Below are 20,831 nucleotides of genomic sequence, written 5' to 3' on the forward strand. Positions count from 1 at the left end.
CAAAAGAGAGTGCCTGAGCTCCCCACGGTAGATGCTCAAGGCCCCCTGCAAGGCCACCCATGGACCCCTGAGCTAAGCATACTGACACTCCTCACTCCCTGCTGGTGGCATTCACCAAGCTCTGTGCCTCCCACATTGTTTCAGGATCCTTCATGGTGTGATCTCAGCAGTTTTGTCCTCTCTGAAGAAGAAGCAGCTTTTTCACGTAGTCAACAGCACACAGGCAAAGCCTTCCAGCTTCAGCAGAGAGAGGGCCATGGGACTATACCTGCAGGAGAGCCTAGCCTGAGGGTGAACAGCCCAGGGCTGAACCAGGACACTTCCCCTGGCCCAGCCAAAGCCTTCTCTCCTTCAAGGCACAGCATGGTTCCTCTGGTCATCCTTCGAAAAAGGCGGGGCCAAGCCAGCCCCTTATCCACGAGAGACACTAGCTCCTTCCTCTTTGCTGACATCAACAGCTCAACTCCCAAGCGTTCCCCTGTCAAAGGCTTACCCTTCTCTCCCTCGCAGGTAGACCACAATTTCTGCACAGCTGTTACTAATTTTCAGCAGACACCTGAGCCTTAATAATTAGAGACTAATCTCCTGAACAAATGACTAACGACTGCTGTCCTGGCCTATTTAATACTACTTCCAATCTAGCTGGGGTGATTGCAGATGGCCTCCCTGAGTTTGGGGCTGGCTGCAGGCAACTGATGGTTTTGTCACGTCTCTCTTACCCTTGATGGTTTGGAAGAAAGATAGTTGCATGAGACAGGCTTTCATTTCCTTCTGCTCTAGCACTGAACATTTTCTGTCCCCTCCTCTTCTCCCATGTCATCCTTCCCTCTTCAAATTTTACCATGTATTCTGCCTCTTGTTCATTTATTACTGAGTGATTTGCTGACCCCGGGAAGAGGGAACCAAATTATGGTTACATAACATTTGGATTACAACTAGAAAAAGAAACCATTATAGCCTATCTGTAGGTGGAAATGTTTAGGGAAACAATGAAAAACAGATGCTTATGCAAAATAATTTCACATTTTCAGCATTGGTTCTTTTAAATTTTGCCAGGGCATTTTACTAGGGTACTTTTGCCAAAGAATATTCTTATTTTCATATAGGCATGAACATTAGAATATTTCCTTAGCAGAGTCATGTGTTCCCAAATTAAAATTATAATGAAGAGATAATTTGGCTCCTTAAAACATTTTTTTCCCAGTTATATCTGTTGAGGGTTTTGCATTTTACATTACTTCATTTTATTTTCTTGCGGTTCTGGGACTTGAACCCAGGGCCTCGTGCATGCTAGGGAAGTGTTCTACCACTGAGCTATACATACTCCTGAACATGTTTTAAAAAGAACTTTAAGTATAGACAAATGATCTTCCCATTCCCCAAGATATAGATTTAAGTGGGTTTTTGTTTTTCTCCCAAATTTTCCTAAACTATGTTCTGTGAAATTAGTTCTGCAAGACCTAATAGATCTCTCAGGGGAAAAAAAAAATCTAGATAGATATAAAAGTTTGGAACCCTAGCTCAAGTTTTTAAAGGGTGTCTTTACTAGAGTACCCCTCAGACTTTGTTTTTGTTTGTATTTCTTATTTTTTTAATTTTTCAAATTGCAGCCAGAGTCTTTATGCTGCCCCACTTGCCTTACACTCCTGTGCTCAAGAAACCTTCTTGCCTCTGAGTAACTAACTTACTGCAGGGAGCGGCCACTGTGCTTGGATTCCCTGAGAGATTTAAGGGAGCTGATGTGTACTGGGTCCTCCCAGGAGCTGAGGTCCATTGTTTGCCAAATCTATTTTGCCTTGAGACCCTCAGGATTCTGAGGGATATAACTTCCTAGTGATTTTCCACATAATGCAAACCTTAGGTACTAATACTCTGGATTGCTAGGTCATTAGAAGTGAGATAATAATCTTTTTAATGTTATCAAGAGCACAGCCCATTCTCTTTAATGGCAAGTGTGATTTATAGGGATTTTTCTTTGATTTTGCAAGGTTTTAGCTTTGACCCTAGATTTTGTTTCTTATAAAGAACACTCCAAATTTTAGCTACTCTGTTGAAGGAAATCAATACCCTCATCAACACTGCACTAGTGTTAGCATTGTCATTATTTGGGGTTGTGAGTCACTAGAGTATCATTACTTGCTCTCTTGGTTTGGATTCAAATTGGAATGGGCACAGACTCATTATTTAATCCAAGTTATTTTTTTTCTTCATTCCATATCTAGTTCTTGAACACTTCTAGCAACCACGAAAACCCAGGCTTAGATGTGCCTTCTTTAACCTCTACTCCTCTCAGTGGCCACAAACTGACAACACCATGTCATAGAGACCAGACTGTGAAAACCCAGAAGGAAAATTCCATGTAAGTCCTTAGCTCAATAAGAAAAATGTTCTTCATTATTTATTTATATTAATGATAATACAGTTCCAGAAGTCTGACTCCCTTGTATATTTGCAATTCATTCACTGTATATACCCTGTACATTCCCACAGTGAATGTATCCTGAGCATGTTACGACTAACCAGGGTAGAAAGAAGAAAATGGGCTAAATTATATTTTCTAGTACACTCTAAATGCAGGAAGCAGTAGTTTTCACATAATACTCTCACCCAGTTTTTTTCCTTCCCACTATTTTCACTGTCCTTTAAAAAGAGATTAAAGTATTCAGAACACAATTGAGAATGCTTCATAGTTTATATTTTTTAATCTTATTGTTTTCTTTTTATAACATATATATTAGAATTTCTTTACTCACAGGAATGAATAAAAGTATGTATGGTGTGTGTGTGTGTGTGTGTGTGTGTGTGTGTGTGTGTGTGTGTGTATTTCAAAGCCCAGGATGATTAAGTAATTGAAAACAAATACATTCTTTGAAAGAAATGCATTCTTATTACTTTCAAGTAGACACAAAGTTTTAGACATTAACATGTTTTCTAGTTTTGGCCTCATTTAAGAGAGTAGATAAGACTGATTTATAACTGATACCAGATATTCCAAGATATTCTGAGTACTTTAGGTCATTATACAGATCCAGGGCCATTACCTGTGTCTTCAGGACCATTCTCAAAAGATGGAAACTATTTTACTGCTCTTGGTCTTACATTATGGGATGGTATTTTGAAATATTTGTAGATCTTCTATATAACTTACTACAGATCCACTATCCCATAATGAATGTCACAAACAGCTGTTGGTTCTGTACTGAGAGCAATGTAAGCAGTGCGTGACTTTTTTATTGAACCTTTGATTGATTTCTTCTTTAGCTTTAGAACTCCAGCTATCAAAAGGTCAATCCTTGACAGCTCTCCAAGAACACCCACACCATTCAAACATGCGCTTGCCACTCAAGAAATTAAATATGGTCCCCTGAAGATGCTAGTAAGTTCCAGAAAGTCCTTAGATTTAGTGGGCTGATGGATATAGACATTAAGTTTCCTCTGATCCAGAAATACTCACTCTTCCCTTAGCCTCAGACACCCTCTCACTTAGTGGAAGACCTCCAGGATGTGATCAAGCAGGAAGCTGATGAATCTGGAATCGTTGCTGAGTTTCAAGAGAGTGGACCCCCACTACTGAAGAAAATCAAACAGGAGGTGAGTCATCCTAGTTCTTTTACACCTTGAATTGCCTGACATCAGTGCTAAGTGACAGTGACACTTTTCACACAAGACTTAAGTTGAAAGGCACTGCCGAATTGTGAATTCCAATGTTCCATTTAGAATTCACTTCTGTTGATTCCTTTAGACAGAAAAGATACTAGAGAGGGTAAAGAGAAGGAGGGATATAGCACAATCTTTGAGAAACAGAGATTTAATCATAACTGGAATGAACCTAGTTTGTCTTTACTGTGAGATACCTTTCAAGCCTTAGCTGGAGGCAGGCTGGTTTATCAATAGAGGGGTATGGATGGATAGATGGACAGACAATCAGACAGACAGACAGACAGCAGACAGACAGACAGACAGGAGATAGATAGATGACAGATTCGTTCCTGTTGTCTTTTTAAATGACCAAGACATAGTTTATTCTAAGGTGGAATGACCATAGCCAGAGAACATAGATTGAAGTTGCCCTGAATGGTGTGTCCCCTTAGAGAATAGAAGTTTACAGGCACAACAGAATGAAATTTTAACTATCAAAAATCAAAAGCGTTAGCTTGTTGGGAAGAGCCATTTCCAACGGACTCAACCCCCTTTCCTATCATGCAAGGCTTTGTGTTCGGAAGACTGGGTAGAAATTTATATCTGAGAGTAAATGTTTCCGGAAGTCTCTTCCATAACAAAGAACTTCCTGCTTGCTTTTAGGTGGAGTCACCAACTGATAAAGCAGGAAACTTCTTCTGCTCAAACCACTGGGAAGGGACCAACCTGAGCACCCAGCTGTTCTCTCAGGCATCCCCCGTGGCAGATGCCCCAGTAAGTATCAGGCTGCCCATGGACTCTTTTGTGACCCTGTCTGTATCCCAGGAACTGCGGTGTGTGGCACATAGGACCACAGTGCCTTCAGCACTCACTCTTTAGTGTCACCCGGTTTCTAAATATTCACACCCACATGACTCTTTTGCATTTGCTTTGTCTTCTCAATGTTGCATTTCTTCCTAGTTAAGCAATCTGTTGTGTGGTTCCATGAGGTATCTAGTCATGGTGTGTAGCAAATACTTTGCTTTTCCAACCCTACCTTGAGGATCCTTCCATAGCCACAGGAGAATGGCCTCAGACCAGATGCTCACATTCTTTAGTTAAAATGGCACAGTATTTGCATATAACCCATGTAATCCTCCTATGTACTTTAAATCGCTTTTGGATGAACTCCTATCTTACATGGTGTGTAAATGCTGTGTGAACAGTACTTTTCTGTCTGAGTGTTTTGGTCGGTGAAGTTCTGTCACCTTGCCCTGGTTATTATCACATTTGAACAGTTAATCTGTGGATAGCATCTCCTACATCTTATGGATAACCAGAGCCAATGAAAACTGTTAATATTTTACTCAGTGTTTACTAACTGGTGAGTACAAATTCAAGGGCTTTAGATGAATTAATTCTTATAATCCTCAAAATAATGTTAATAGCATCCCCTTCATTATACCAACTGCACTGCTAGGTAACTTAGTGATTTAATTGATCAATATTATAAACTTAACTTGGGGGTGCTGCATTAGAACTTTGAAAGTATGTTTGTAAATGCCACACTTGCACTATTGTACTGTAGTGCTGTTGACTTGTAGCTCTCAAATACTTCTGTGCCAATATATAACAAAGGGTTCTCATTAGTACATCTCTTATTTTTAGAAGCATGGATTAATAAATCATTTAGTAGATAGATTTTGTGTACATGCCACATGCCTAGAATTAGGTGGGACCCTACGGCATTTTTATTGGTTTGGTGTGGTATTTGTTTGCAACAATGGATGAGAAGCCAGTATAGAGTTGGCTCCTTTTAGCTCAAAGAGGAAAGAATTTCTGGCAGACAATTGTCTTTATTCATGCTAATGCATATCATCTCTTAGTAATCTACTCTCTAGAGTTAGGCTTATGTTCGCTCTTGTGTTATCTCACCTCATTTAAATTTCAAATGATTCCTTTCCCTTTAGAATATTCTTACAAGCTCTGTTTTAATGACACCGGTATTAGAAGATGAAGACAATGTTCTCAGAGCATTTACAGTACCTAAAAACAGGCCCTTGGTGGGTCCCTTGCAGGTAATGACTGTTCTAACATTTTGTGTCTTAAAATTCACCAGCTGAAATCTGTCTTTTCATTGCTTTTAATGTTTTAGATATAAAGGAACGATGCTTTAAAACAACTTCTTAGTGTCTAGAAGTCACCCTGTGGTGTTTTTGTTACTACTCATGTGAGATACTGGAAATTCTTGTTAAGTCAGGGCCCCCAAGCATGATGAAGTGAAACATTTTTTTTTAACTGTAACTGAGACTAAAATCATGTGTTACTCTAGACTGTGCTAGTATCTCCTTCTGCTTTTAAACAATCTTAAAACTATGTATCTATATAGTTTTTTTGTTTCAGAATTTTATTATGTATGCTGCTCTATCATCAAGCAACCAAGAGCTTAGAGACTAGATTTCTAATGAAACATGAAATTAGTTAGAAAATAATTGCAGTGCATTTGACTATGAGAGCAAAAAGGCAGCCATCAGCATTGCATAGATCATCTGCGGTGAACCATCTGCCATCAAGTTTTCATAGCAAAAGAGATTTCCCTTGTAACTCTGAAGTAGGTGTGTATTGCCGAAAATACAACAAATTCCAAATTAATCCTGAGCCAAGTGTAAATAAGAATGCAAATTTGTTCCCTCAAATTATTTAAAGCAGCTCCCAACATTAAATAGCCTAGCACCCAGCCAGCTGTTGCTCTCTCCCCGCTATTCCCCCATTGTTCCTGTTTTTGTCTTTCTTTTTTTTTTTTTTTTCCAGACAAGGTTTCTCTGTATAGCCATGGCTAACTTCAAACTCACAGAGATCTACCTGCCTCTGCCTCCTGCCTAGCTAAGTTGTGAGAATCGTAAAACCTGTTTTTAAGTATTTGTGATACTTGCTATCATCTAAATATATTTTGTTTATTTGAGGATTTCATGCAATATATTTTGATCATAGCCATCCCAAACTCCTCCTTAAATCCTGAGATCCACTCCCATCCCTCTAGTTCCCAGCTTCTTGTCTTCTTTGTTGTTACTGTTTTATTCAATAACCCATTGACTCTCATTTGTACTATCCATAGTAGTTGTGGATGTGGAACCATCCATTGCTGCATGACCCACCTGCCAAACGTCTCACACCTTTAATGAAAACCATGAATCCCTCCTCCAGAAGCCAACTAACTGTCCATAGCTCTCCAGTTAATAGTGAGAGTTCATGAGTGCCATAGTTCTGTCATTCCCAGAAGATTCTATTTTGCTTCAGATTTCCCTAATCTATGGCTCTTACAGTTCGTCCTGAGTCATGGAGAAAGTTGTGACATAGATATTCCATTTGTTGCTGAGCGCTTCTCAGTCACTCATTCTCTATATTCAGTAACTTATTGACTCCAGTTTAATCAGTTATGAGTTTCTGTGTTAGCCACCATCCAACACACAAAGAAACTTCTCTGATAAGGTCTAAGAGTTTCACTAATATGTTGATGGAGAAATATGAATTTAGGGGGCTGATTAATACTGTGCCCATTTATCAAAATAACAGTAGTAGATTTAAGTGTGGGGCCTATGAACTCCCCAACCATGGGTTCTTGACCAAATTTGTCCTACTAAGACAGCTTTAAATTTAATAAAGAAAGCAATTGGTTACCTCTGTAACATCTGTGCCACTTTTGCAGCCATGGATATATCTTGTCATGTGGGTCATTATTGCAGTTCATAGTGTTCACAGCTGGGTAAAACTTATGATAACTCTCTTCCCTCTCGGCAGTCTGCATAGCATCTTCCAGTACTACGAAAACTAGCTGCTATGCATACAAGAAGCTTCCTGGTTAATACTGACCCAGAAAGACAAACATCACATGTGGATTTTTATTGTTGAATCTTTATATGTATGTGTTTAATTTGGATTGCATGTGTAATCTAGGAATCTGGAAGTGGTTCATTGATGGGGATGGGGGAAAATAGATCTTAAGGAGGGGAATAGTAGAACAAAGGTATGAAGGATAAAAAGGGAGATAATGGGGAGGAGGTTTAAGTGGGGAGAGGGATGGGAGGATACAATAGAGGGTGGGGTTAAGAGAAAGACAACACTAAGGATGCTTGAAAAGGCCATGTAGAATCCTACTATTTTATATACTATATAATGATTTTAACATATATATATATATATATATATATATATATATATATATATATGGTTTAAGTTACCCTTCAAAGTGGATTATTCTCATTTCAAAAGCCATAGGTTGCTAAATAAAACACCCAGTGCTAGGTATGGGGTAACCCCCCTCTAGATGTTTATCAGAGATACTGTAAGGATCCTGAAACAATACAGGTTATTGTGTTGCTCTTGGTTGATGTTAAGACTCCACTGGTGAAAACACCATGAGCTTTGGTCACAAGACACAGAGTAATCAAGTTGGTACTTTCTGTCCCTTTTTGGGTAATACAGACAACAGGATGAGTTGTAGGTACAGTTATTTATTCATTCAATTGGATCACTGCCTATAGCTTTCCACAGATACTAACTGCTTTGATGAAAGATAGGTGTGGGTGGGAGTATTGGAGAGAAAAGGCCAATACTAATGCAAAAATCAGTTCTTGGGGCAGTCAGGATTGAGTTGGCTCTATGTAGTTAAAAACTCAATACCGTAAAGGTATGGGAGGTAAAGAAAAGAGCATACTTCGTTCAGGCCTAGTGGGACACAGAAAGGGGGATTAAAAGGATGTCATGGTGAGGGGCAGCCATTTTATCTAGAGCTGATCATTGGTACAGAGGGCAACCCTTGCTTTGTTCTTTGCCTTTGGTTTCCAAAGCATGGAATTTGACTGGTGCTATGCATTGGGTTTCATGTATATTTTATAACCTAGCCCAAGATTCAGCCTATGTTTGCTGAAGGATAGAAAACTGTAGCCAGGCATGAGTTTGCACGTCTTTAACCTCAGCATTTCGGAAGCAGAGGCAGGCAGATCTCCAGGTTTGAGGTCAGCCTGGTCTACATAGAGAGTTCCCTACCAGCAGAGCTACACAGTGAGAACATGTGCAAAAAAGAAAGAGAAAGAAAAGAAAGCAAGGGATATTTTGAACCTCTGAACAAAGGTGTGAGTATATTTGCTAACAGTCATCATTTCATATATTGAAAACTCAGGATTATGCTCCTAAAACTGAATCCTTTATTGGTTTTTGGCTTAACCAAACAGTGGTTAGGGCAAACTATTCAGAGCTGAACATGGGGTACATACAAAATGTAATTAAAAATAGATTGTCTGACTGAAAGTGTCAGTCCTTACCTTTCCATATTGCTTGAGGCAGGGTCTCTTAACCACTGTGTAAGCCAGGACGTTTGGCCTATGAGCTTCAGGAAGGTCCACCAGTGTCCAGCCTAGTGTCACCACACAGGCTCTGGGAATCCAAACCAGGCTTCTGCTGCTCGTACTTTTACCCATTGGGCCAGCTCTCCCACTCCCCACTGCAGAACTTTTAATGCTACTAACATTTTAAAAGCTAACATTGGACTTCATCAACATGGGCATCTAGGCTTTGAGACTATAGATACACACATGTGATTTTTAAAATGTTTTAGACTTTCTTGATAAATATTGAGGGATTCATGAAGTGATCCTGAATATTTAAATATATCCTTAATGTTACTATCTCAACCCAACAATATTTAAGTAGTATTATTGCTCACCTATGAGGGTGTTTTCTCCTGACAGCTATGTTTTTACATACCTATCATAAAGTCCAATTTATAAATTAGGCAGTGGGAGTAACAACAACTAATAATGAAATACAGCAAGTATAATGATATACTGTAATATAAGGTATTTTAAATCTATGAATGTTTATTTATTATCTTCTAACCACAGCTGCTTCCCACCCCAAATAACCGAAACAACAAAACAGGGTGGGGTATAGGAAGATTCACTGTTTTCTCTTGCAATGGTCATTTTGTTTATTTAAACATAGTGCCATTTCCTGTGTTTCCATTGATACTTCAACTGGATCTAATTAGGCAAATCTCTTACACTTGCTGTAGGTGAAAACACTGTGCAGTTATGTGGTCGGGCTGTTTGACTGCCTTTGGTACTTTCCCTGTTGCTGTGAAATAATCTGACAAAAGCAAATTAAGGAAGAAGCAATTTGTGTTGGCTCACAGTTCGAGGGTACCATCATTACAGCATCAGGAGCTTGAGGCAGCTGGTCACACCCAGTCAGGAAGCAGAGAGCAATAAACCATGGTGTGCAGCTTGCTTCCTCCTTTTTGTGTAATTCGGGATCCCAGCCCAGGAAACAGTGCTGTGTTTAGAGTGTCTTCCCTGTTCAATTAACTAATCAAGATAATTCCTCACAGATACACCAAAGTCTAACCTTGCTTAGATACTCCCTCACAGGGTGCCTGGAGGCTTGCCTCCGAAGTGATTCTAGACTCTGTCAAACTGTCAATCACTCTCAACCATCTCATTGAATAAAGAACATTTTATATTAACTATAACTTTTCTAACTCATACCTTTGAAAAATTAAATAGTAAATGGTTCTTTAGCCAAACTATCTAAATATTTTTGTCACAGCATAGTTTTTCATTGTTTTGGTTTTACTTTTGTTTTTTTGAAGTGGGGTCTTACTATACTGTGTAGCCCAAGCTGGTCCCAAATTTGTGATGATACTCCTGCCCCAGCCTCCTGAGTGTTGTGATTACAAGTTGTAATTCACTGTGCTCAGCTTTCAACGGAAATGACAAATTCCCCAAATATTTTCAATTTGAATGCTTTATAAAATGTAAAACATTTGACACTTATATAGTATAATTAATTAGAAAATATAAAATATTTGTAATTAATTGCAAATGTAATTCAACCTAGTTTTAATAATCTCAGGCTTGATTATGACAACAAATTTTTAGACAGAGCAGTTATTATCACTTTACTGAGTTTCTTTACTGAGTGCTTTATGCCCTTGTTTCTAATATAAATACTATAATTGAATAAACATGCCTATGTGTAAAACATTTGACATTTCAAAGTTAGACATACAGGAAGCTGGGATGGAGGTGTAGCTAATGGTAGAGCACTTACTGAGCATGTGCAAGGCCCTGGGTTCTATCCCCAGAGCCACTAGAGGAGGGAGTGAAATGCAAGAAAGTGGAAATAATTAAATTTTATTGTGATAAATTTCAGACATACACAGATATGGAAACCAGTGTTCTCAACAGTTCTTAAAAGTTTGCCATATTTATTTCTTTTTTGTGAAGCATTTAATGTGAGCCCAGATATAACATCTTATTAAAATGTATTTCCAGACTCTGAAAATAGACATTTTCCTATATAACACCACACCATTATCGTGCATTATCAACAATCATTCCTTGATACTCAGATTCCCAGGGCATAGTCAACTTTCTCTGTCAACAAAAGAAAGGTGTCTATTTTACTTGTTTTATTAAAGCTGAAATAGATTCACTCACTGAGGTAGATTTTCTTGTTGCTCCAATCTCTTTGAACTACACCATGCAAAGCAGTAGCTGCAATGGTGGTGACGAATGCTGGGCTGTCCAGTGGGGTTCCTGGAAAGTTGTGTGGCTCGGAACTGAATTTTCAGTTTTATTTATTTAAGTGTGTTATTAGCCCTGTTTCCTTACTCTCCTTTGGACTCACTATTTCCCCGAAGTGCTCTGGATCTTGTGTTGGGAAATGGTATGTACAGGCAGAAGCCCAGGGGCTGGGTGTTCAGTTTGTTACATAGGTTCTTATTGTAAGTAACAGAGAACTTACCATGAGTCTCCTATATCTCAGATTGTGAGGTGAGTCTTTAGCAGAAAGCCATCTCTACAGCCTGATTATTATTTATCTTCTATATGTCTAATAAATTTATTTAAGTGAATAGAAACCATGTGATTATATATATATATATATATATATATATATATATATATATATATATATATTCGGTTCTTTGAGACAGGGTTTCTCTGTGTATACTTGGCTATCCTGAAACTCACAGAGATCCTCCTGCCTCTACCTCCAGAATGTTGGGATTAAAGGCGTGGGCCACCACACCACTGATACTTGCTTCTTAAATTGTAGTTTCTTACCCTGTTTTCAGAAGGAATTTGTTGAAGCTGCGTAAGCATGATAGTTTGGGTTTCTTTCTCTATTAAAACATTTTTCTTTAACTTTAAGCTGTAAAAGCAAATGCACTCATAACTGGTTTGAGACACTTTTGGTATGTGTGTCTCTCATGTGGTTCAGTAGGTGTGGAACTTTCTTGTTTTCCTTTTATCAGTAGTTAGCCTATTTCCCAAGTTGTGTAGGGAGCCATCGGGCTGGAATCTAGATGTGTATACAGTGATCACAAATGGAGAAGCAGAGAGAATATTCATTCATCCTAGAAAACTCACAGTTTGGAGCAGGAAAGTCAGATTTACTATGAGAGGCCACTGTGTCCCACCGCTCAGAGTTTACTGTGACAGAGCTAAGGTGGACACCCAGAGAAATATTCTTCGTCAGGGAAGACTTGCTTACTTTTCTGTGTTCTTTCGATTTCCTTTACAGGTTGAAAAACATACTATATGCTTGTAAACATTTCTCAAGGTAGACATTCATAGCAGATTCAAAACTATGCTCATGCTATGCTTTATGCTTGCTATAAGTTATGACTTTCTATAATTTTCTCTTAAATTATAATTTCCTTTTCTTCCTATTTAAAACTCAAGTGTAAAAGCTGTGTTTATATGCCTTTTTACTCACTCACTTTCACCCCCCCCTTTTTTTTTTTTTGGTAACCACAGAATGACAGCCTTAAATTTTAATTTCCTGGCTTGGTTTGTCAGGGCCTTACTCTCTTTTTTTTTTTTTTTTTTCATACAATGAGTTTCAATAAATTTCGTAACTCTTTATTCCTTAAACACATAAACACATTCTTAAAAGATCAAAGAATTTTGCAGGATTATTAACCAGCTGTTGAGAATCACTTTTCTCTTGTTTTTTTGTTTTGTTTTGTTTTTTGGTTCTGTGTGTTGGTTCAGCTGGTGCTAATTTTTGTATGACTTGTTTATTAATGTTTATGCTTTTTAAACAATAAGGCCAACCCTTTCCTTGTGACAGGCATGCACAGAGATGTCATGAATTCTTATGGGGTAACAGAGCATGGGCTCTGCTGTGGGCTACATCACTTCCTGTTTGGATAGCTTGAATTCATTAAATGGAATAAATTAAATGAAGTAAATTGCTTTTGTCTATAAATTGAGGACCATGGTATATCCTATCCTGTTCTGATAAGGTCACTGTGAAGATTAATGGATATAATGTTGTTTCCAAGATGACAGCACAGGAGGCAATGTGTTCCCATATTTATTATTAGAAGAAAAGCTGCACAGTCTCTGTCCTATAAAAGGGACATAGCTCAGTTTGTAGAGTGCTTGCCTAGCCTGTATGAAGCCCTGGGTTTGAGCCAACACCACATAAACCAGGTATGGTAGGGTATGTCTGTAATCCAAGCACTCTGGAATATCAGGAGTTCAAGGTCAACTGTGACTACATAGTAAGTTTCAACATAGCCTTGGCTATATGAGACCTCATCAAAAAAAAAAAAATCATAGTAAATGAATTAAAGGGTAGGTAAAGAGGTCTCACTCTTGCCAGATCTTCTTGTATTGCTGTGAATTACTTCCTCCTAGCATACTGTTTCCTGCTCTACCTTGCAGAACCATGTCAGTGGGTCACTAAAAGAAACAGGCTGATCAACCATTCAGAAATTCAGGGAGTCAGGCCCCTTGGTACTGTGGAGACAAAACAGATGATGGGCTGGGTTTCTTTTCCTTTCTGCTGTTGTGTTGGTAGCAGGAAGACAGATATGGACAGTGTATATTCTAAGCATCTGCCTACTGTGCTGTTGAGCTTCTCCCTGGGGTGTCTTCATAGTCACTGATACATTTGGTCACTATTTCCCCCCTTACATTGGCAGAAATTCATGTCATTGTCAGAAGTACTTAAGTGACCTGCCTTCAATGGGTGACATAAATCAAGTAAGCTTTCTGTGCGTATCTCTGGAACAGAACTGAGAAAGGCCAAGCAAAATGTGGCTCTCAGATGAGCTGAGTCCGTCTGCTGTGCCCTAGTCATTCCAAGATATGGACATTCATATGCTTTGTTTGATGACATTTAGAATAAACACAGAGATAGAATCTGCCTTGAGGAGTCCAGGAAAGATACATTGCTTTAGAGCAATTTGGCAATTGTCTGGATATAATCAGATGCTAGGACGTGTCCAAGAAAAGAGCCATTCTTCCAAAACTTGGGGTATTCAAAGCATATAAGTTATTGGAACCTCTATAAAAATGTAAAAATGAAAATCTCTAGAGACACGTGGGTCACAGCCCATATATACTAAAGATCCCTCTGTGCTAGCACTTGTTAATTTAGCAGGGGAAATGGAGGCAGTGGTGGGTAGGGAGCTTCCAGTCATCATCTGCATAGTTCATCCCCTTCCTTAGGAACTCTGAGGATATAAGTATTCCATTGTGCCTTGATCTTATCTTAACCACATTTGACTTAAACTGCCACTCAGTTTTCCTATGACATCTTTATGCATGACATTTTAAATAGATGTCCCTCTGGTAAGGAATTCTGACCCTCAGAATTTCATTCCAGATAAGACAAGTAGTATTCATTTGGATGAATTAAATAGAATCAGAGAAGTCTTATTCTGATTCTTTAGACACCATCTGCCTATGCTTATTAGTTTAAAAAATATTAAAAGCAAACTATCATCTCATAAGTTGCTTTAACATATATATGTATATACATATTGGATCCATACAGATGTCTTATTAAGCCTTTCCATTGTAAAACATTTCCTAGGCACCTTGGCCTCAGCAGATACTGTACGAGGTTGCTATATGATTGTAATAATGCTAGCAGTTGTTCAACATGTTGGAAAAACTATTTGGAGTCTTAAGTGAAAATGCTAATATAATCTAATTCTGGCAGAAAATCACTTGTGGACATGGTCTTGTCTCCTTTCATTTATTCTACTTCTGCAAAGGGTCTGGGTATTTTTTTTTTTTTCAAAGTGCTTTAGCAGGATATCCCAGTTAAAGTTTTGACAGACTGTTTATAGTTCACTTCTACCCGGGGGCAATGGAAGATGCATTACAGGATAAGCAAGGTGACTCCTGGGTAGGATTATTAACATTGAAATGAATTCAGACAGGCTGACATCTGCACAACCACCATGGGTTAGTAACAGAGCAAGAATTCATGTGCAGAAGTCTGCAGTGCCTACCAACTTCCTTAAAGTAAATGAAACACAGAGTAAGGGTCTGAAAACAAGAACACACAGACTTGAATGACAGTATTAAAAAACAGTCCTTAACACTAAAATACCTAATGCTTCGTCAGAACTATTGTTTGCTTAAGAGGTTTCAGTAGGGCCCTGGGTTCAAGATCATAAGACAAAAGGGAAGCTGTTCATCATATATATATATATATATATATATATATATATATATATATATATATATATATTCATGTGCGTGTGTGCAAGCTTGTGTGTGTATGTATTTGGGAAAAGTACACACGGGTGTATGTGGCAGCTAGGGGACAACCTCAGGTGCTGTCCACTCCCTCCCCCCATTTATTTTGAGATCCTGGCCTGGAACTCATCAAATAGTCACTAGCATTTCAAATGCACACTACTATGCCCTGGCTTTTTTTTTTTTTTTTTTAACTTGGTTTCTGGAATTCAAACTCATGTTCTTCCTCATTGTAAAGCAAACACTTTCCCTACCCTACTATCACCCTAGCCTGAACAGTTCTTCCTTTTAACCACAGTGTCCAAATCTCTGATCTTGCTTTGGCACCTGGCTGTCCTCATCAGTTTATTCCACTCACTGTGGGATGTGCCTGCTGTGTGCTCTCCCAGTGCAGAGAGCTGCCAAGCTCACCGGCCTTTCTGTCCACAGTGAATCTTGCACACAGTAGCTTACTGCACACTGTCGTGTGCACACCAGGTGTTCAAATCCTCTCACTAGCCCTAGGCTGTAAGCCTCAGGACAAGTGCTGAGGAATTTGGATGTTTTAATTGAGTTTTACCTTTATAAGTTCTCTCTCTCTCTCTCTCTCTCTCTCTCTCTCTCTCTCTCTCTCTCTCTCTCTCTTTGGTTTTTGGTTTTTCGAGACAGGGTTTCTCTGTATAGCTTTGGAGACTATCCTGGCACTTGCTCTGTAGACCAGGCTGGCCTTGAACTCACAGAGATCTGCCTGCCTCTGCTTACCAAGTGCTGGGATTAAAGGCATGCACCACCAATGCCCGGCTAAATTCTCTTTTGTTATAGGAGAAGCTGATTATTTGAAGAGTTCCCACACAGTGCTCATGAAAGATATAGGGTACCTTCTTTACATATTGATTCTGTCTTAGATATCCAGTCCTGGAGGAAGAACACACTATGAATCCAGGGATAATCGTGTAGGGGATTTGCCAAAATCACAATCATATTCAAATTGAAAATATAAGTTACTAAGAATTCCTGAACAGTCTTGGCCAGTTTGAGTCATCCACAGTGCCATTCTACAAAGGATCAGAATGTGGCCATCACCAGAAGGCAGAAATAAATGCAAACATGACTTACTTTGTGGTGGAATTTTAAGACATTTAATCTGCATGTTTAGAAATTGTATTTCATATTAATTGAAGCCTACTAGAAAAATACATTTTTAAATAGAAAATCAGAAAAAAATAGAAACAATCATTTTTTTTCTATTTGTTTTCTCCCTTCATTCCTCTTTCTCCTCCATTTTTTGAAGTTACATGTTTTTATTGTTGTATATCTCTGTATATTTTAAATCTACATACCTAGTATCATTAGGTTAAGGTACTGCATTCGGCTTCCTCATTCCTCATTTGATTTTCAGCATCCTCCTTGCTCTCTGAGTATCAATTTAATCATTGCTTCTAAGCACTGCATACAGCTTTCTATGTAGAGGACACACCATATTGAGTTATTGCCTCTCAGCCACTAATTATTATATACCATATTTTGCTGCCAAGACTACAAGCACTAACCCAGTAGTTGAAAAATAAAACATTAGATTTTGTTGTTTTAGGTGATTTCATGCATCCATCTGTATTTCTGCGCTGCATGGGAAAACTTTAGCTCCGCCGAGTAAGCAGTCAATAAAACTAAAATAGGGGCTTTAGGTGGACAGAAACACCACGCAGAGAGAGATAAGTATGTTTGGGCTACATGTTTGAGTTCAAGGAAACATTTTGTTTTATAGTGGTTTTCAACCTTCCTAATGCTGTGACCCTTTAATAGAGTTCCTCACATTGTGGTGACCCCCCAACCATAAAATTATTTTCATTGCTACTTCATAACTGTAATTTTGCTACTGTTATGAATCGTAATATAAATATCTGTGTTTTCCGATGGTCTTAGGGGACTCCTTTGAAAGGGTTGTTTGATCTCCCAAAGGGATCCCACAGGTTGAGAACCACTGGTTTAGAACTATTTCAAAGAACACTGTAACTAAATTTATTGTTTAGGAAAATATTAAATGTGACTGTGTGTTAGAAGCTAGCCTTGAATGCAGGTCACCTTTGTGGCATCGTGTCTGTGATATGCCATTCCTCGGAAGTCTGTAGGATGATCCATTTGCTGTGGGGTATGTCAAAGTTACATGTTGTGCCTCTGAATACTTAGTGTACACTGGTGCACTTGACTGTGCCATTTTAGTTGATGGGAGGCAGAGGGGCCCGCAAAGAGGCTGTGGCTCAGAGAAGTCAGAACACAGCACTGCAAACCTTAACTCACTAGACCTGGGAGACCCCAGCACATGTCAGCAGTGGTCATTTATTGACAAACATACCACATCTCCATAGCCCTGTGTGCCTTGGAAGGCCCTGGTGACTAATCCCTGAATTTCCTTATCAACTTCTTCACTGTGTTCTTGGCAAGAGGTCTGCTGGGAGCAGCATCCCACACTACTTAGGGGCATGGGCTATCACCCTAGTTCAGATTCTCACTCCTTAGTTTCTTAGCAGTGTAATCTTGAGCATGTTGTCCCATGTTAACTTCCTGGTGTGTAAACTAGGTGGGGTACACTACAGGATAGCTACACCCATGTGACAGGAGTGTGGGCAGCACACAGACAGGGTCTGTTCCATGCTGTTGTGTCCTTTGTCTCTCTATAGCCTTTCACACCAAACCACTAACTCCCCACCCCCACTAGCCTTTCCCTCCAGTAATCCTCAGTGTCCCATGCCTTGTTCGAGTGCTTGTGGCACCACAAACCTCCACAGTCTGTTTTTACAGGTTATAAAAGCACATGCATTTTATCTCTCAAAAGAAACACTAGGTTCTGGAGAGCAAAGCCCTTGTTGGAGACAAGGCATAGTTGTGTAGCCCATTGCTGGTCTTGAGCTCACTATGTAGCTTAGACTGGCTGGGAATCTTGATGTTCCTACCTCTGACTCTCAAATGCTGAGGTTACTAAGGTTCACCTTTATGCCTTTATATGGTCTTTCTTACTTGGTTTTGTCTCATGGAAAATGATTCCTGTTAGGTGTCAATGCCAAGAATAGTGTTTTTCCTAAACTGCTGGATTCATTTTCTGATTTGGGAGCTTATGTTTGTCTTTCTTTCTGAAATGACTAGTGGAAGTTCAGTATGTGAGTGGTAATTTACTTCTGTCCAGGCACTGCACTGTTGAAGACATACTTGGTATGCAACTCTTTCCCCATCTTCATACTGATTTCCTATTTATTTCCATGTGGTCTTGCTTTTTGCAACTTTTGAAACACTTCCATCTATGCTACGAACACTGTAAATTGTCCTGAGAACTCAGTGGGACATAAATTGTACATATATTTGAGTCAACATGGGAGAACAGTAGGAGCCAGGAGGTATAGCAGGCACACCAGTGAGTGCTTAAGCCACTGTATGCATACCATGGCATGAGCTTGGGCAAGTTATCTCCAAACCTCAATGCTTCATTTTCTAGTCCATCTGAAGTTTGCCTTTACCTGTCTCGTGGGCTGGTTACAATGTACATGTATGATTGTGTATACACAGGCTCCAGTACTGTCCCAGGTATCTGATTGTTCTTTATTAGTTCTATCCTGTGACTTCCAATGTATCCTTAATAGCTAAGCTAAAGTGGGCTGGAGGTGTAGCACAGTAGGTGGAATACTTCTCTGCCATACATAAAGGCCTGATACCCAGCACTTGGGAGGCTGAGGCAGGAACCTTAAAAGTTCAAGGTCAACTCAGCTATGGAATGAGTTCAAGACCAGCCTGAGATACATAAGACTGCGCTAAAATGAAAGGAAAGAATTAAGCTAATCTAGAGGTTGGGGTTGTAGTTCGGTGGTAGAACATTTGCCTAGCAAGAATGTGAGGCTTTGGGTTTGACTTTCAACACAGAAAAAAAAAAAAAAAAGCTGTACAGATATACATATTAACAAAGTTTATTTTGAAATAAACTTGTATCTATATTGGTTTTTCGAGACAGGGTTTCTCTGTGTAGCTTTGGAGCCTATCCTGGCACTCACTCTGGAGACCAGGCTGGCCTCAAACTCACAGAGATCCACCTGCCTCTGCCTCCCGAGTGCTGGGATTAAAGGCGTGCGCCACCAACACCCGGCTAACATATATCTGTATAAATGTGTGTAGGTTTTATCAGGAGTTGATGCATTACAGAAATTAAGTAAGGCTTAATTGCTTTAATTAAGTAGTTGCCTCATGCACCTATCATCTTGTGGAGTGAGTAAAAACCTAGAACTTGCCTTATATATCTGGAGAATGGCACCCAGTCCTGTCTCCTACCTTATAAAACTGCCCAATAGGCAGAAGGCATTCCAATAACAAGGTGTTGCATTGTAAGAAAGTGTTGGTCCTGAGGGTCAGATTGTACCTGACAATGGCTTCCAGGCATGGACCGAGTCCCACCTGGCTGCCCTACCGGGATGGGAATGCCCCCGGGACCACAGCCTCTACTTCCTGCTCTGATCCCTCTGTCTCCCTTCTCTCCCCCATTAGCCCTGCAGTGGTGCCTGGGAAGCAGCATCCTGTGGGAAGACAGAAGATCAGATGACAGCCTCCAGTCAGGCTCGAAAATACGTGAATGCATTCTCTGCTCGGACTCTGGTCATGTGAGACATTTCCAGAAAAGCATTATGGTTTTCAGAACACTTAAAGTTGACTTGTGACATATCATTCCTCAACATGGAACTCTTCATGATTGAGAGAAGGACCTATTTTTGTTGTGGTACAACAGTTGAGAGCAGCACCAAGTGCATTTTAGTTGCATGAAATCTTATTGGATTTCACCCAACTAAAAAGAATTTTTTAAAAAAAAATTAATGAATAACAGTCTTACCTAAATTATTAGGTAATGAATTGTAACCATTTGTTAATGTCATAATCAGATTTTTTTAAAAAAAAATAAAATGATTTATTTGTATTTTAGAGGATCCAACAGATCAGTATTTTTGACTGTGGTGAATTTAAAAAAAAAATTTATACAAAGAAATACCCCAGTATTTCACATTTCTTAATCACTAAGCATACACACACACATTTTTAAAAAACAGTATAAGCATTATTATCAATATTGGCTAACTACCACATAAGAGTTCATGGAGCCTGTAAGAGCTCGTTTGTAGTTAATAATATTGGAAATACATTTATTATACTAAACCATTTCATGAGGATTTTTGTTAGCTTGCTTTAAAAATTATTACTGTATGAAATAGTTTTATAAAAATTATATTTTTATTCAGTAATTTAATTTTGTAAATGCCAAATAAAAAAAAATGTGTTTCGCTGCTATGGTCTTAGCCTGTAGACATGCTGCTAGTGTCAAAGGGGCAGTAGAGCTTAAATGAAAGAAACTGGTGTTAGATAATTGGCTCTGCAGGAGTATTGCAGACTTTTTTATTTTTATATATATACTTTTTCCTTTTGTAACTGGAAAACTTATTTGGGAGATTTTTTTGCATTTATTGTACGTTTTCGTTTTTTTAGGAAATTGTTTCTTTTTTGTTATTGTTGGTTTATAAAAGCATGCATTGCACTTCTTTTTTTGGGAAATTTATGTTGTTTATGTCATTTGTTTTGTTTTGAGTTCAGTTTAACTATTCATTAATTCAGGCATTCTGAGTTTGATCAGCATTCCCCATAGTT

The 20,831-nt window shown here is 38.9% G+C and overlaps 1 protein-coding gene across 6 annotated transcripts in view; it reads left to right on the forward strand.

Annotated features, from left to right (window-relative positions):
• The window catches only part of Myb (MYB proto-oncogene, transcription factor), a 34,779-nt gene extending 14,977 nt beyond the window's left edge, over window positions 1-19,802 (forward strand). For 3 of the 6 annotated variants that reach the window (XM_027401914.2, XM_035439101.1, XM_035439099.1), the window contains 6 exons: window positions 2,223-2,359; window positions 3,262-3,376; window positions 3,466-3,591; window positions 4,303-4,413; window positions 5,589-5,696; window positions 19,686-19,802. In XM_027401914.2, coding sequence (XP_027257715.1) covers window positions 2,223-2,359; window positions 3,262-3,376; window positions 3,466-3,591; window positions 4,303-4,413; window positions 5,589-5,696; window positions 19,686-19,802 — 714 coding nt within the window. Of the gene's footprint in view, window positions 1-144; window positions 511-2,222; window positions 2,360-3,261; window positions 3,377-3,465; window positions 3,592-4,302; window positions 4,414-5,588; window positions 5,697-19,685 lie in introns of all 6 variants that reach the window. The other 3 variants (XM_027401913.2, XM_035439098.1, XM_035439100.1) reach the window with 2 other exon arrangements.
• Window positions 19,803-20,831: the final 1,029 nt, after the last annotated feature.

This window comes from Cricetulus griseus, chromosome 2 (genome assembly GCF_003668045.3).
Source record: "Cricetulus griseus strain 17A/GY chromosome 2, alternate assembly CriGri-PICRH-1.0, whole genome shotgun sequence".
Taxonomy (NCBI): Eukaryota; Metazoa; Chordata; class Mammalia; order Rodentia; family Cricetidae; genus Cricetulus; species Cricetulus griseus.